General features: G+C 45.2%; 1 protein-coding gene across 1 annotated transcript in view; it reads right to left on the reverse strand.

Annotated features, from left to right (window-relative positions):
- Positions 1-18,013, reverse strand: part of PKHD1L1 (PKHD1 like 1) — a 426,685-nt gene that overhangs the window by 397,598 nt on the left and 11,074 nt on the right. Inside the window, exons 2-3 of the mRNA XM_088444365.1 lie at positions 11,518-11,604; positions 3,876-3,956 (exon numbers count right to left, since the gene is read on the reverse strand). Of these exons, the coding sequence (XP_088300491.1) occupies positions 3,876-3,956; positions 11,518-11,566 (130 nt within the window). The 5' untranslated portion in view covers positions 11,567-11,604. The remainder of the gene's footprint in view (positions 1-3,875; positions 3,957-11,517; positions 11,605-18,013) is intronic.

Consider the following 18,013-nt stretch of genomic DNA (forward strand, 5'->3'; position numbering starts at 1 on the left):
GGGGGTCATTCAGACCCGGTCGTTAGCGCCGATGCGCTCGGACCAGGTCAATGGCCCCCCACAGAGCATGCGGATGCCTGAGACCCACTACAACCGACAGCGCCGGTCGTAGCGGGTCTCGATCCAAAGGGGGCGAGCTGCCGATGTTGATTGACAGCTCGCCCCGTTTGGAAGGAGGGCCGGGGGAGTGGCAGCCCAAACGGAGGCGTTCCCATGGGAACGCCTACCGTTTGGGGGAGGCCCCACTGACATCACTAGTGATGTCAGTGGAGAGCTTCCGGCTCAGACAGAGCCAGAAGCTCTCCGAGGCTTACGACAAGGGAGACCCTACCCTAGGGTCTCATCGTAAGCCCCGACGGTCGCGATGGTCTCTTACCATCGCGACCATCACCCGAGCGGTCGTGAGAGCTGTGGGTGTAAACCCACAGCCTAACGACCGCAACAGAGGCGGGCGGTCAGGATGCAAGTGGCCGCCCAGTTTCTGAGCGACCGCTTGCATCCTCTGTCCGCCTCTGAATGAGGTCCCTTGTGCTTAGATATATTAAATTAAAAACACGCAAATAAAAATGTCAGCACAGCAAATAATATAACAGAATTTACGAACGATAAATCTGTGCCCCCAATAGGTCCAGCCCTCCCTGTCTCTCACCCCCAAAGTAGCTCCACCCACATCCACAGCTCCGCCCACCTCTGCCTCATATCACGGGGGAGGGGGACCCTGCCTAATTTGTCAGTACCGGGCCCCACCATTTCTGATGGCAACCCTGCACCCACCACTCACACCAATGTCACTGTGTACCCTGTGCAGACTGCTATGTAACCTCTCCTATTCACCCACCACTCACACCAATGTCACTGTGTGCCCTGTGCACAGACTGCTATGTAACCGCTCCTATTCACCCACCTCTCACACCAATGTCACTGCGTGCCCTGTGCACAGACTGCTATGTAACCTCTCCTATTCACCCACCTCTCACACCTATGTCACTGTGTGCCCAGTGCACAGACTGCTATGTAGCCTCTCCTATTCACCTACCACTCACACCAATGTCACTGTGTGCCCTGTGTACAGACTGCTATGTAACCTCTCCTATTCACCCACCACTCACACCAATGTCACTGTGTGCCCTGTGCACAGACTGCTATGTAACCTCTCCTATTCACCCACCACTCACACCAATGTCACTGTGTGCCCTGTGCACAGACTGCTATGTAGCCTATCCTATTCACCCACCACTCACACCAATGTCACTGTGTGCCCTGTGCACAGACTGCTATGTAGCCTCTCCTATTCACCCACCTCTCACACCAATGTCACTGTGTGCCCTGTGCACAGACTGCTATGTAGCCTATCATATTCATGTGACTGTCGGCCCAATGCATTTCTCTCCTAAACCCTTTACCGGCCGCGTGCCTGATGCCACACCTATATCAGCAATGTCACTGTGTGCCCTGTGCACAGACTGCTCTGTGGCTTATCCTATTCAAGTGCCCATGGGTCGAAAGCACCTCTCCCTCCACCCCTTACGGCCGCACACATGGTGCCACACCTATCTCTTGTATTGATGATGTTAATAAATTTTGTTTTTGTTATTGCTCATCTTTAACTTGACGGATGGAGATGAAACAAAGTGCAGGTTATGTCTAGGAGTTGCATGCCAGAAAGAGAGAGAACTCTTGCACAGTTAAATCAATCACAATTTGATATCATAGAAATTCCCCAAATGTTAATAATCCTTAGTTAGTATTGGTAATGGGGGTGCTACCACAGATTCAAGGAATTGCAAACTGGAAAGAGATAGAAAGGAATCTGTATCTGGTCACTATTTTAAAATGTAACCTTTATTATTTTACTTATAATATTCGGACAATACACAAAGCAAGGCGATATATCTTGGTTAAAATAAAGCAAGAATTGTGTACAAATAATGTGAAAGAAGTGATTAAAATAAAAGAATATGAATTCTTTAAATGACTGAGGGCCTAATTCAGACCCGCTCGCGAGCATAGGACGCTCTGATAGAGCCAAAATCACTCCAGGGCTTGCGGCAGCGAGACCCTACCGCAGGGTCTCATCGCAAGCCCGATGGTCGCGATGGTCTTCACCATCGCGACCATCATCATGGACGCTCGCATAAGCTGTGGGTGGTAACCCACAGCTATTCGAGCGTCCAAGAGGCCGCTCCATTTTTAGGTAGGAGGGCCCTGATTCAGAGCGAGCGCTCTGGTCAGAGCGTCCGGCACTGAATCAGGCCCTGAGGCCCTGATTCAGAGCCAGACGCTCTAAAAGAGCGCTCCCTCTGAATCTGGGTGCTATTGCAAGCGGCCAGGATGATGGTCGCGATGGTCAAGACCATCGCAACCATCGGGCTTGCGATGAGACCCTTGTGTTAGGGTCTCATGGCCGCAAGCCCCAGAGAGCTTCCTGATCTAATAGAGCCGGAAGTTCTCCCACTGACATCACTGGTGATGTCAGTGGGGCCGCCCACAAACGGCAGGCGTTCGCTTGGGAACGCCTCCGTTTGTGAAGCCACCCCCCCGCCACGACTACAAAACGGGGCGAGCTGTCGATCAACATCGACAGCCATCCCTTTTGTAGTGTGCCACAGAGCGAGTGCTTTTCGCGCTTGCTCCGGGGCTCGAGCAAGCTACACGTTCACACTGGGCCACCATCGACCTGCTTGCAAGTGTTATGTGCTTGCGAGCGGGTCTGAATCAGGCCCTGAGTGTCTGTCTCTTAATAACACATCATCTAGGTAATACTGTGTTTATGTTCAAATTTGTTACAGCAATTGGCTGCTGGTTCCAGTAATACAATCACAGTTCCTGTTTCCATTACAATTTAGGATAACACTATCAAATCACCACCAGCTGGTTGGCATGATACCTCCAACAGAATAAATGTGCATCCTTTATACAAATGTATCTGATCACAATAAGTATTATTTAAATGTATCACACACCATAATGTAGACGTGTATCTCCCGGTCCCCACCATACCGAGCCGGATAAGTAGCGCACTGTCCCTGTGGATGGGGGGGAGGCACCCCCATGGGGAGATAAAGGTTAGGCACCCCCCAGGGAGGGTTATGTTTAGGGTGCGGGAAGGGCGGGTAGGGTTAGGCACCACCGGGGGGAGGTTAGGGTTAGGCACCAGAGGGAGGGTTGGGGGGGGGGAGGGTAGGTATAGTATACTAGGTAGGTATAGTTGTCAGTCTTCGGGGATCCGACGTCAGGATTTGAACCGGCAGCTATATTTATTACCGATCCCGATGAGGGGGCAGGTCCGCTAGGAACAGAAAGGATCTGTGTGCCGGAACATTCTAAGGATGCTCTGGGAAACTCACCCTGAAAGTCAATTGCTGGTGGCATGGGGGAGTGACACCGCCGCTCCATACGCCTGGCCACCTCTGGGGATGGCATGGGGTTTACAAAGGACCAGTAGACATGTCATGCCCCCAATATGATGTGGACCCGTATAGTGTAACCAGTGGGGCAGCGGCCTGTTATGGCCGTCCCAACTTGGGAGTTATGCATACCGTACAATTACAGTCACACCGTATGGATACTGATGATCTTCAGCCTCACATTAAATGCTGAAAGAACACTTTTTTCAATATTTCTATATGTTATTCTATTTCCCTATTCTGGGGTCCACTAAGGATTTATGGGGGACATTTCCTAATTTGTGTGCACAACACAGTAGTATGCAAGCAAACTCATTTTACAAAAATGTTAACAATTATTTTTTGGATTTGTTTAATTATTTAATAAGTGTGGGGAATACTTGAAAAGTTGCTGTATCTTAAAGTCAGGTCATGCAAAATGCACATAAATCATATATCTCAAATATTTAAATCTTCTCTAACACCCACCTTGTCCTTTGATTGTGATTCTTGTTGCTCCGTTCACACTTCCCGCTGTCGGTATAATCTGGGAAACGATCACTTGTCCATCTGCAGTAAGACAGGGGAGACGGAAATTAGTGCGTTGTGCGGCGGTGGAGTCAGTCAACAGCGATAAAGGTCTTTTTGGGAAATAAAACAGGCCTAACTTGTTATACTCGTTCTTTTCAATGTCTCTCTATGGTCTGAAGAAACCAAAACCTAAACTTTGTCTTTTCAACTGTCGTCGAGATTGTATATGGGAGTGCGGGGAAGTCACGGTTGTGCGATATCCAAGGTCACCACATTTCTTTACAGAGGAGTCTATAATTATCTTAATCCGGCAAAGACGCAAACAAAATTCCCTGTGTATTGTTTTACAAAAAGTATTAGGGGACATTTCATGCCCTGGGTGATTTACTAACGTAGAAGCAGAATAAACACTATAATGAAGTACAATGGGCTTCATCCAGCTTGGATTGCAGCTGCTAATATGCACGCAATCAGCCGATTATTGCGTACTGCGGGTGGTAACGGATGTGGGGGTGTTCGGGGAAACGCAGGCGTGCCAGTGCATTTGAACGCCGTTGCAGGGGCGTGCATAAATGATACACTGCGATGCCCTATGCAGCCTGAGGCCCCATAGCGTACGCTGAAGTTAGCAAATCCTGAGTAAGGTCAGAGCTTGTGCAAGTGTGCATGAGGCTTCGATGGTACTCCATTGTACCGATGGTTTTGCAGTTTTGCTAAACATTACGGATGTGTGTAAGGTAAGGTGGGCGTCCTTATGTAGTGCTACCATGGCATAGTGATTGCAATGAATTAGCATACTATAGCAGTTGAACTGCGTGCGTAATCGCAGCTGCGATCACAATAGCGATACAAGCTGAATCAAGCCCAATGCTCCTACAAAACCAATGAATGTAGGAAATTAAATATGAGTTATGTACGGAACTTAGGGGGAGGATTTATCAAAGCTTGGAGAGAGATAAAGTGGAGACAGATAAAGTACCAACCAATCAGCTCCTAACTGTCAATTTCAAGCAAAGCCTGTAAAATGACAGTTACCACTTCACAGAGTGGTAACATTAGATCCCAGAAGACATACTAGGGGGGTTGAGGTCCCGGTTGGACCTCCCGTTGGTTTATGCTGGGCAGAACTTTGACCCGGGGAGCCTGTTCTGGGCCTTCCACTTAATGGATTTGGAAGAAAACTTCACAGAAGGGTGGCAATTGGTCTGGGCCTAATGGAGTGGTTGGGGACCCGGTCAGACCTCACAGCGGAGTGCGCTGAGCACAACTTTAACCCAAGTAGCCTAAAATTCAGCGGTCTGTTTGTTTGCATTCGGACACCCCCTGCACCAATTGGGATGAAACCAAAGCAAAGTGGTCTAGTTGGATCCTGGCAGAACTTTGACCCGGGGAATCTCTTCTGAGCCTTTCACTGGATGGATTTGTATGAAAACTTCACAGAGTGGGATCCCAGAAGACATACTAGGGGTTTGAGGTTCCGGTTGGACCTCCTGTTGGGCAGAACTTTGACCCGGGGAGCCTGTTGTGGGCATTCCACTGGATGATTTGGATTTTTGGGTGACAGTACATAATAAAACTTAATAACTTGAAGATTTAAACCAGGGATGGGGAACCTCAGGCCCGGGTGCCGAATAATTTGATCTGGCCCTTGGAGCTTTTTTCTGCCAGCTAAATACTGTGTTCTGATTCATCGTTTCACTGGGTGGAATTGAGATAAGTGTAACTATATTAAATTAAATGTACGCACATTATTTATTTTGATAATCTAATGGTATCAAAAATGCTACACTATTAGCGCCTTCTTGTTCTGTTCTCTATATTTTATCTATAGATCCATTTCTTGGCAAGGATCATACAAGAGGAGCAGCTTTTCTTTTAATGTATTGATTTATGTACAAGTGTCTGTGTCATTGTTAGCGCATTGAGGGTTTGTGATTTATATATATATATATATATATATATATATATATATATATACAGTCAGGTGCATAAATATTGGGACATTGACAGCATTTTCATAGTTTGGCCTCTATTCTCCACCACAATGGCTTTGAAATACAGCAAACAAGATGTGCTTTAACTGCAGACTTTCAGATTTAATTTGAGGGTAATTACATCCAAATCAGGTGAACGGTGTAGGAATTACAACGGTTTCTATATGTGCCTCCCACTTTTTAAGGCGCCAAAAGTAATGGAACTATCAACTTAAAAGCTATTTCATGGACAGGTGTGGGCTATTCCCTCGTTATTTCATTATCAATTAAGCAGGTAAAAGGTCTGAAGTTGATTCTAGGTGTGACATTTGCATTTGGAATCAGTTGCTGTCGACTCTCAATATAAGATCCAAAGAGCTGTCACTATCAGTGAAGCAAGCCATCATTAGGCTGAAAAATCAAAACAAACCCGTCAGAGAGATAGCAAAAACATTAGGTGTGGCCAAATCAACTGTTTGGAACATTCTTAAAAAGAAAGAATGCACCGGAGAGCTCAGCAACACCAAAAGACCCGGAAGACCACGGAAAACAACTGTGGTGGATGACAGAAGAATTACTTCCCTGGTGAAGAAAAACCCCTTCACAACAGTTGGCCAAATCAAGAACACACTCCAGGAGGTAGGTGTATATGTGTCAAAGTCAACAATCAAGAGAAGACTTCACAAGAGTGGATATAGAGGGTTCACAACAAGATGTAAACCATTGGTGAGCCTCAAAAACAGGAAGACCAGATTAGAGTTTGCCAAACTAAAAAAAAAGCCATTACAGTTCTGGAACAACATCCTATGGACAGATGAGACAAAGATCAACTTGTACCAGAGTGATGGGAAGAGAAGAGTATGGAGAAGGAAAGGAACTGCTCATGATCCAAAACATACCACCTCATCAGTGAAGCATGGTGGTGGTAGTATTATGGCGTGGGCATGTATGGCTGCCAATGGAACTGGTTCCCTTGTATTTATTGATGATGTGACTGCTGACAAAAGCAGCAGAATACATTCTGAAGTGTTTCGGGCAATATTATATGCTCATATTCAGTCAAATGCTTCAGAACTCATTGGATGGCGCTTCACAGTGCAGATGGACAATGACCCGAAGCATACTGCAAAAGCAACCAAATAGTTTTTTAAGGCTAAAAAGTGGAATGTTATGCAATGGCCAAGTCAATCCCCTGACCTGAATCCGATTGAGCATGCATTTCACTTGATGAAGACAAAACTGAAGGGAAAATGCCCCAAGAACAAGCAGGAACTGAAGACATTTGCAGTAGAGGCCTGGCAGAGCATCACCAGGGATGAAACCCAGCATCTGGTGATGTCTATGCATTCCAGACTTCAGGCTGTAATTGCCTGCAAAGGATTTGCAACAAAGTATTAAAAAGTGAAAGTTAGATTTAGGATTGTTTAGTTTGTCCCATTACTTTTGGCCCCTTAAAAAGTGGGAGGCACATATAGAAACCGTTGTAATTCCTACACCGTTCACCTGATTTGGATGTAATTACCCTCAAATTAAATCTGAAAGTCTGCAGTTAAAGCACATCTTGTTTGTTTCATTTCAAAGTCATTGTGGTGGTGAATAGAGGCCAAAATATGAAAATTCTGTCAATGTCCCAATATTTATGCACCTGACTGTATATATATATATATATATATATATATAGGGCTTCCTAATCTGCATTATGATGTGCTGCAATCAGCTCCATGTCTCCTCACTAATGCTAGGAGGAAGAATGGCCAGAGGTGTATAAATGACACCAATTAAGCATTAGGATTAGGGAGAGTATATATATATTTATAAATTATCTATTGCTTGCACTATCTGTCTGCTTAGTTGACATACAAGGTTAAATGGCGATTAGCATATAGTAAGTATTATAAATGAAAATAATAAATAAAAAGTATCCCTAATCTTAATTGTGTTTGATATAATGTGACATATAAGAAGGCTATGAATCACTAATAAATCGGTTAGGGAGTTATGCTCCTTGCAGACATGAGAGATAGGTGAATGGGCAAACTTTGTAGCCAAACACAGACACGCATCCTCCCAGTGCGCAGAGGGCCTCAATCAGCTAGGAACGTCGTTGCTAATACGCATGCGTATGCATCACAGTGCGCGTGCGCGAACTAGCAATCGTGATAGGAACTGCATTTGCAGAGGCTACGCAGACCCAGAGCAAAGTGATTGACAGGAAGTGCCGTTTGTGGGTGGTGACAGGTGGGGTGGTCAGGCGAACGCAAGCGTGCCATTGCATTTCAATGCCATTGTAGGGGCATGCATAAATTATCCACTGCCTGGTCAGTGACTAATTATAAATGTTAAGAGCTGTCATGCAGATAATATTTACAGGACGTTATTTTACATCAAAGTCAACTGAGTTCGATAATGGATCCTCTATTTTACACCATAGGGATATTAGACGTCATTGAATAGTTCTGTGACCATATAAAAGGTAAGACATTAGGTCAAGGTTTGTTTTTTTTACAGTACCAAACATTCAAAGCGACATATAACATCCATAACAGTTGCAGCAGATGAGCGCTATTCCTATCAATTCGAGATTCCAGTTTTTTTGTTTTAATGCCCCACACTCCCATTGAGGGCTGTCCTACAGTTTCTGGTTAAAAACCGAAATTACCTACAGTAAGTCAGATTACTACAGTAAGTGGAGCTGATCGAGCCTTAGCCGGTTCCTCCAACCTTCCCCCAGCAAATGCTGTACGGTACCTCTCCTGGAGTGAATCATGAAGCATTCAAAACCTCTAATAAGTGGCCATTAGCCTCCATTACTCACCTCTGTTTTTCCCTCTCCTATGCCACTCTGTCCCATGACATCCTCCCACTGGAACTCTCTCCCTATCCCCTGACACTCCTCCTTGTCTCTCTTTCCCCTGACATCCTCCCATTGGAACTCTCTCCCTATCTCGACACTCCCTTTCCTATGCCACTCTGTCCCATGACATCCTCCCACTGGAACTTTCTACCTATCCCAACACACCCTCTCCTATACCACTCTGTCCCATGACATCCTCCCATTGGAACTCTCTCCCTATCTCGACACTCCCTCTCCTATACCACTCTGTCCCATGACATCCTCCCACTGGAACTCTCTTCCTATCCCAACACTCCCTCTCCTATACCACTCTGTCCCATGCAGGGCTGTAACTAGGGGGGGCTAGAGGTGCACGTGCACCGGGTGCCGGAATGCAGGGGGTGAAAAAGGGCTGACTCACGGTGACTTGGGGGCTGCAGATTCAGAAAACGGCCATCCAAAAATGGCCGCCGCCAAGGAGGAGACAGACACTAGAGGTCTTACTGGACCTCTAGTGTCTGTTAGGCCAGCGCAAGTGCCGGGAGAAGATGCTGAAAGCTGCATCTTCTCCTGTGAATCCCCTGGCAATGAGCAATAAACCCAATAGCAACAAGCATGAAACCCCCTGGGAATGAGCATGAACCCCCTGGCAACGAGCATGTAATCCCCTGGCAACAAGCATGTAACCCCATGGCAATGAGCAAGTAACCCCTGGCAACGAGCATAAACCCCATAACAACGAGCATGAAACCCCCTGGCAATGAGCATGGAACCCCTGACAATGAGCAGGTAATTCTAAAGTAATTAGAAGCCTTACTGTGGGGCATAAAATGGTGTCGGGCAAATATGTAAGTGCCACTTTGGTAATAGGCATTACCATACCTCCCAACATGACCCTCTCCAGGAGGGACACAATGCTCTGGTCCTGGACTTCCCTGGTAAGAGGTGAGGCTGCAGCACAGTTCAAAATTCAAATAGGGGAGCTACACCAACTGTCATTTCACACACTGCCAAACATCACTGGCTGGGACACACTGGCAGTTGGTGTGACTCCCCTATTTTAATTTTGGACTGTACTGCAGCCCCACCTCTGGAGCCGCAACCAAACATAAATTACCAGGGAAGTCCAGGACCAGAACATTGTGTCCCTCCTGGAGAGGGTCATGTTGGGAGGTATGCATTACAGTGTGTGGCATAATGTGTAATGGGCATTATTGTGTGTGGAAAAATGTAAGTCTATATACCAGGGGCGTTTGACTAGTGCACTGCCTTATGGAGGATAAAGGACAAATTCCAGGTACGGGAAGGGAGGGGGCGCAAAATTGATGCCTTGCACCAGGTGACAGAAAACCTAGTTTCAGCCCTGGTCCCATGACATCCTTCCACTGGACTCTCTCCCTATCCCCTGACACTCCTCCTTGTCTCTCTTTTCCCTGACATCCTCCCACTGGAACTCTCTCCCTATCCCAACACACCCTCTCCTATACCACTCTGTCCCATGACATTCTCCCATTGTAACTCTCTCGCTATTGCGACACTACCTCTCCTATGCCACTCTGTCCCATGACATCCTCCCACTGGACTCTCTCCCTATCCCCTGACACTCCTCCTTGTCTCTCTTTCCCCTGACAGCTTCCCATTGGAACTCTCTCCCTATCCCCTGACACTCCTCCTTGTCTCTCTGTCCCATGACATCCTCCCATTGGAACTCTGGGCCTGATTCAAAGCCGGACGCTATTTGGGGACGGTCGTTCTGAAAAAGGGGCCGATATTTAAATTAAGCGCTTGCTCTTTGCGGTCTGTTGACGCCTCTATGTCTGAACGAGCGAACGAAACATGCGCTCGCTATTTTGAAAAAACGCCCCCTGGCCGCTCGCATCATACGTCATCTCCGCTATTTATTAGATTAATCGAGTACATCAAACGGCGTATGAACTGCTCGCTATTCTTGTGGTAGCATTTTCCTACCGCAATCATGCGAGCAGTTCAGGCTAAAAGACAACCAAGTGACGTGGTCAATGACGCTGTTTTGTTAATTATGCACACCCATTAAACGCCCGTTTTGACCGTTTGGCACGCCTGCGTTTGGATCTCCACTCACCCTTTTCAAGCACTTTCCCCTGTTACCACCCACAAACGCCTCATCCTGTCACTCAAATTAGCAGGCACTCGCTATTTTGCGAGCACACGATTTCCGACCGCACTGACTGGTTCGCGCATGCACATTACAACCCATATGCATGCGCAGATGTGCGAACATCGCTCGGAAAGAACGAGCGGCAGCTTACGAGCGGCTCTGAATCAGGCCCTCTCTTCCTATCCCCTGCCACTCTCCCTTGTCACCCCTTCCCTCTGTCTTAGCACCCTTCCCTCTCCCCTAAGACCATCTCCTGTCCTGTAATACGCTCCCCTCTCCCCTCCTAGGGTGATGATAAATGACGTCTTATTTAGATTAGTAACAAGCTTTGTAAAAAATTAAAACAATAAAAATACCAGAATAAATGGAGCATTTCATTTCATTTGAAGTCTAAACATACTGATATGTTTTTATATGTGGGGGAAAAAAAATCAGGAATAATAATGACCAAATCCCCCCCCCCCAAATAAACATTTAAAAAGCAAAGACCCTGACCTGTAACGCCCAAGTTCTCCTTGAACACCTCACTGTTTATACAGATATAATTCACAGGCCTTATACATTTATTAACTTCAGTTACATATTATAAACTTGTCACCACCATAGGCTATCACCACTTTGATGCCTTCTAAGCAAATACTAATTACAATAACTTACGTGTCAGGTGTATGGTGAGTAAAAGCGGCAGCAGTACAGCCAGAGTCATGGTGTTGGCGGTCAGTGCACGCCGCCGGCCACCGCAGCCTGCAGGGGAAAGACGCAACGCCATCAGTCACAATCAGTACAGACAGAGATCCAGCAGTAAGGATAAATGTATATATATAGATGTATACTGTGTACAAAGCTGAGATCCACTTACATGTGTCTGTCTGCAGAATAGAAGGAAATATACAGAGCCTTGCAATGAGCTCACTGATATATCACTATACGGTATTATCAGTAGGAACAAGCAGGAACTCCTTCCTGAACCTCTCATTATCTATAACGTAATGTCCTGGGCCAAAATGTATTTTCCATAAAATAAGTTTCCTTTTGAGAGGTGCCTTCTTTTCTAAATACTATTTATATGTGTCTGTGTGTGTATGTGTATATATATATATATATATATAAAATATAAAGATATCGGAGTTGTATGCAAACCAAATCAGGCCCCTAGACTGTAAGCTCCACTGGGGCAGGGACTGATGTGAATGGCCAAATATTCTCTGTAAAGCGCTGCGGAATATGTGTGGATATAATATATTGGAGTGGCACGGTCATTTGCCCAAACTACTGGGTGTGAGTTCATATCTCTCCAGCGATACTTTTCTGGCAGCACGAGTTATCTGGAGAAGCTCCTGCTCGCCGCCGGCTAACACACTCCACATCTTGGCACCCAAGGATAGTGACCAAGTAGGGACATTGGATATCCATTTATCCCACACTTGTGAGTATATTATCTCAGCATTTAATCCAAGCGGACAAGAGTCCAGCAACTTAATAGAGTGTATTAACACTAGCAACATTGAGGGGAATTCAATTAGAGGTGAAAAGCCATATTCGCCAGTTTTTTTGTGAAAAATTCGCCTAAAAAAAAATTCGCCAAATTCAATTCCAGGACAATTTCGCCTAAGTGGAAACAATTCTCCAAAAATGATTCTCCAATCAATAGCTGGTGAAAAGAAATGCAAAATCTTTATTTTGGGGTGCAAACGTGGGGAAACAACTCAGACCCCTTGGGACAGCCCCCCCCCCCAAAGGACAAATACGCAAAAAAAACAGAACTAAAACCTAAGAACACCTCGAAAAAGTCATTTTTGGGGTGTAAATTTAAAAAGTGGGGGGATAAACTTTAAAAGAAGCGAAAAATACTTCTTCGGGGTCCACAAGTATGGGTCAGGTGTTTTTGGGATTGCAGGTGCATGCAGCAGGTGGATTTTTCACATTTTTTAAAAGTTCACTTTAGAGACATAAAAACATGCTAGCACCCATTTTCAAGCACCCCAAATTTGACAGGACTACTTATTTTCACCAAAAAATACAGCTTTATGCAATTCTTCACCACTTTTACAAAAACGCTAATAGCCAGCAATTTACACAGCCTAAGTACCCAAAATAGTTTTATTAGGGCTATTAGTACACATCTATAGTGATTCCCTATGTTATTAGGGCTATTAGTACACATCTATAGTGATTCCCTATGTTATTAGGGCTATTAGTACACATCTATAGTGATTCCCTATGTTATTAGGGCTATTAGTACACATCTATAGTGATTCCCTATGTTATTAGGGCTATTAGTACACATCTATAGTGATTCCCTATGTTATTAGGGCTATTAGTACACATCTATAGTGATTCCCTATGTTATTAGGGCTATTAGTACACATCTATAGTGATTCCCTATGTTATTAGGGCTATTAGTACACATCTATAGTGATTCCCTATGTTATTAGGGCTATTAGTACACATCTATAGTGATTCCCTATGTTATTAGGGCTATTAGTACACATCTATAGTGATTCCCTATGTTATTAGGGCTATTAGTACACATCTATAGTGATTCCCTATGTTATTAGGGCTATTAGTACACATCTATAGTGATTCCCTATGTTATTAGGGCTATTAGTACACATCTATAGTGATTCCCTATGTTATTAGGGCTATTAGTACACATCTATAGTGATTCCCTATGTTATTAGGGCTATTAGTACACATCTACAATGATTCCCTATGTTATTAGGACTATTAGTACACATCTACAATGATTCCCTATGTTATTAGGACTATTAGTACACATCTACATTGATTCCCTATGTTATTAGGGCTATTAGTACACATCTATATTGATTCCCTATGTTATTAGGGCTATTAGTACACATCTACATTGATTCCCTATGTTATTAGGGCTATTAGTACACATCTATATTGATTCCCTATGTTAGAGCATCTTTTTCTGGGGTACAGACTGATTTCCCCAATTCTTTCAGTACTTTTCACCTGTTCCGCATTCGCCTATTTCCTTGTTCGCCTGTTTTGCAATTGAATTAGGCGAAAAGCGGGGACGAGCACGGAATAAATTCGCCTCTGAAACAGGCGAATGGAGCGAACAGTCGGACAGGCGAAAACGTCGCCTCTAATTGAATATGGCTCATTGTGTCTTTCACAAGCGTGTTCAGCACTTATGGAACACTGCGTAAAGGCTGACTTTTTAGATCTGTGTTCCTGCACTGATTTTAGTGAGTTTGATACTTTGTTCATCTTGAGCTCCTTTACAAAGTATCATTACAATTATTGCTAACAGTGCAACCTTCTGTGTTTGTGAAGGATTTCATTGCTTCTTATATTCATGTTTTTATTTTTATTTTGATATGTTTATTGTCATTTAATTTTTATTTATACATATACTCCTGGGAGTTATCTATATTGTGGATGAATTTATTTATATTAAATATTTTTCTTTGAAATATGTATTTCTTGTATTTTTGAGCGCCACTAAGCACTGCACATATTTCTTGTTTCCATTTTTTTGTGTGTGGAGATTGGCATTCTCCACGTGTTTTGTGCTGGTTGGCTGCTAGAGATACTTGAATTTAGGGCCTGATTCAGAGACGCACGCTATTTGCGTGCGCTCGCTCTGAATCAGGGCGTCAATTTGTTTTTAAATTCTGGCCTCCAGGCCGCTCGCAGAGCTGTGGGTGACCACCCACAGCTTGTGCGTGCGGCCTGGCGATGGTCGGGATTATCGCAACCATTAGCGTTGCGAGGAGACCCTTGTGGTAGTGTCTCAGCACTCGCAATGCCAAGTGGACTTCGTGCTCTAATAGAGCCGGAAGTCCACTACTGACATCACGAGTGATGTCAGTAGGGCCACCCACAAACGGCAAGTGTTACTTCGGGAACGCCACCGTTTGTGCAGCCACTCCCCCCCACCTACAAAACGGGGTGAGCTGTCGATCAGCATCGACACCCGCCCCGTTTTGTTGTAAGCCCCAGAGTGAGCGAATTCTCACTCGCTAAGGGGCTTGCGCACGCCGCTCGTGAGCGGGTCTGAATCAGGCCCTTAGTCAAAACCAGGTGCCTAATTTAGCGCAAGGTATTTTGTTATATTTCTATATGGTATTGTCATTAGGAACAAGCAGGAGCTCCTTCCTGAACCTCTCATTATCTATAACGTAATGTCCTGGGCCAAAATGTATTTTCTGTAATATAAGTTTCCTTTTGAGTGGTGCCTTCTTTTCTAAATACTATTTATGTGTGTCTGTGTGTATATACTGTGTGTGTATATATATATATATATATATATATATATATACATCATAGTTGTATGCAAACCATCGGTTTGTGTATATCTCTAAATCAGGCCCCTAGACTGTAAGCTCCACTGGGGCAGGGACTGATGTGAATGGCCAAATATTCTCTGTAAAGCGCTGCGGAATATGTGCACGCTATATAAATGACTGGTGATAAATAATAAATTATAATAATAATAATTGTATTTATTTATATAATGCTCTTTCTCCATTAGGACTTAAGGCACATAACAGATAAAATGAGACATTATACAGTACAGGAACAATGAAATACAGAAAAGCTTCATGAAATCCAGAGAGCATGGTGATACTGCAAGGGGTTTGGAAGCCATTTTGGGTAATCGGCTGCAGGATTATTCATCCTACCCAGGCAGGGTCCAGGTGAGGCAGCCATTTTAGATGCACTACATAGGATTACACTGGGCAGGATAGGGAATGCCAGGAACTGATGACACATAATGGGAGAGATAAAAGAACTGTGGATATCCATGTACGTACATCAGACCCATGCAGCTGTCATTCTACACAGAGCACCAGGCGAGGCAGCCATGTTGGGAGCACTACATCGGTTACAATGTGCAAATAAGCATTGCATGGAAAATAGGACATACCGATTGTTGCGTTTTGCGCAGGTGTATGCAACGCAGTACGTGAAGACTCCACTGCGATCGGTATTGCGATCGCAGTGACTATGCAGACCCATCTCAGAGTGATTGACAAGAAGTACCATTTGGGGGTGGTGACGGGGGGGTGGTCGGCAAAATGCAGGCATACCAGTGCGTTTCAACGTGGCTATAGGGGCGTGCATAAATACGCAGCCTGAGCTCTCACTGCGTACCGGAAGGTTAGCAATATCTGAGTAGGATCTGACCTTGGGCAAGAGTGCCTGAGGCTCCAATTGTGTTTGATGTTACCGATGGTTTCAAAGTCTTGCTAAGTATTACGGATATGTGTAAGGTAAAGTGGGCATCCACATGTTGTGCTGCGACGGCATAGCGATCGTAGAGGATTAGCATATCTTCGCGGTGAGACTGCGTGCATAATCGCAGCGGCGATCGTACTTGCAATCCGTACTGAGGGCCTGATTCAGCAAGGATCGCAAGCATGAATTCGCTCGCAGTTGGTCAATGTTGCGTCTCTGTGCATGCGCGTGAGTCTCAATGCGCAGTCATTGCGATCGAGTAAAGGATCGCACGGCATACGCAGTTAGCACGGAGGGGCCTCTGGTGTTGATTGACAGGAAGTGCCGTTTGTGGGTGGTGGCGGGGGGGTGGTGGTGTGAACGCAGGCGTGACTGTGTGTTTGATCGGCGTTACAGGGGCGTGCATAATTAAGCTCGTGCGGAGGCATAAGCAGCCATAAATCTCGATGTACACAGAAAGTTGCCACCTTCCTGGGGCAGGTCAGGGCTACCACAGTTGTGCATTTGAGTTTCATAGTTCTCGATGTTACCGATGTTTTCACAAGCCTGCGCACTGATCAAGCATAGACTAAAGGAAGTTGGGCTGGCTTTATGTAGTGCTGGGCGTCTGCATCTTGTGTTGCGATTGCCGTGCGCATGCATTCATTAGCATATTCTCGCAGCGGCCAGGTATGTGCAATCTCTTGAATCAGGCCTAAAATGAATAGTAGATTAACAAAACACTCCCTGCCTGGATATCCATGGGTCGCCCACCCTGCCTGTGAAAGTACCAGGTGAAGCAGCCATCTAGGGCGAACTACTGTACATAGGTTACATTGGGCAGGATGGGCGTCCCATAGAAGTGAAACATGCAGAATTAGTGGGAATATAACACACAGTGGGGAATTACATGAAAAAGAAAAAGATAGAAATCAACATATTGAAGGGATCTTCTGGTGGTCTGGATTGAAATGGAAAGCAGTCAGCATTTAACAAAGAGCCTCATTTATCAACGAGTTTTATCATTCACAACGATTGATAAAACCCGTTGTGTAGGATAATGGTGCTCCAGCCAATCAGCTCCCAACTGCCATCTGTTTGAAAAATGACAGTTGGGATCTGATTGGCTGGAGCACCATTTATCATACGCAACAAGTTTTATCACTCGTTGTGAATGTTAAAACCTGTTGATAAATGAGGCCCCAAAGACGCCAAAGAAGAAAACGAAGAACGGCAAACTAGAAGCCCCCTTTTAGGCAACAGGTAAAACGATGGAGAACAAGCAAAACATGACAAAAATAAAATAGTTCAGGATATGACAACAAATCACTGGCCCTGAAACAGGTTCCCCAGGGACTAGGAAGCCGGCGTTGGCTCAGTCCACTTAGACCAAATAAATGCTGGTAACAGCCTTTCCCCGGGTGTACAAGTGTGCGCCTGAATGTGAAAGGACTGGGACGCCCACTTTGTGCCTCTCAAGACGCAAACATCGGACGCACCATCGAAACTTGCAACTGCCCCATTCCAGGTGCAGATTCTCCGTCAGAGAATGGCCTACAGTGTAAGCGATCAGTGTAAGCGGCTGAGTTCACAACCAGTTATGCAGCACCCTGCGACACTCCCATAACGCGCCCATAAGATGGTACATTTCCCTGCGTCTGAATAGCCCTTGCCCAGGTTCGCCCAATACATTTCCGATACGTTTCTGATACCTTGCTTCTCAATCTTGACTGCGACTATGGGACTTTGGGACAAATGCGTTGTGCGACTTTTTACCTACAGAGACGCATGAGCAGTTGAAATGCATCGACCATTTGCGCGTGTATCTGCATTGCGTGCAATTCACAATCAGGCCCTTCATCTAATACAGTAAACTATTGATGATATACTGTATATTTCACAGATGTTCTACATGTACAATGTGTCTACATGATCTGGCTGCACCTATGGCCCTTAAAGC

The sequence above is a fragment of the Taudactylus pleione genome, unplaced genomic scaffold (assembly GCF_031769625.1).
Source record: "Taudactylus pleione unplaced genomic scaffold, aTauple2 ptg000360l, whole genome shotgun sequence".
Classification (NCBI taxonomy): domain Eukaryota; kingdom Metazoa; phylum Chordata; class Amphibia; order Anura; family Myobatrachidae; genus Taudactylus; species Taudactylus pleione.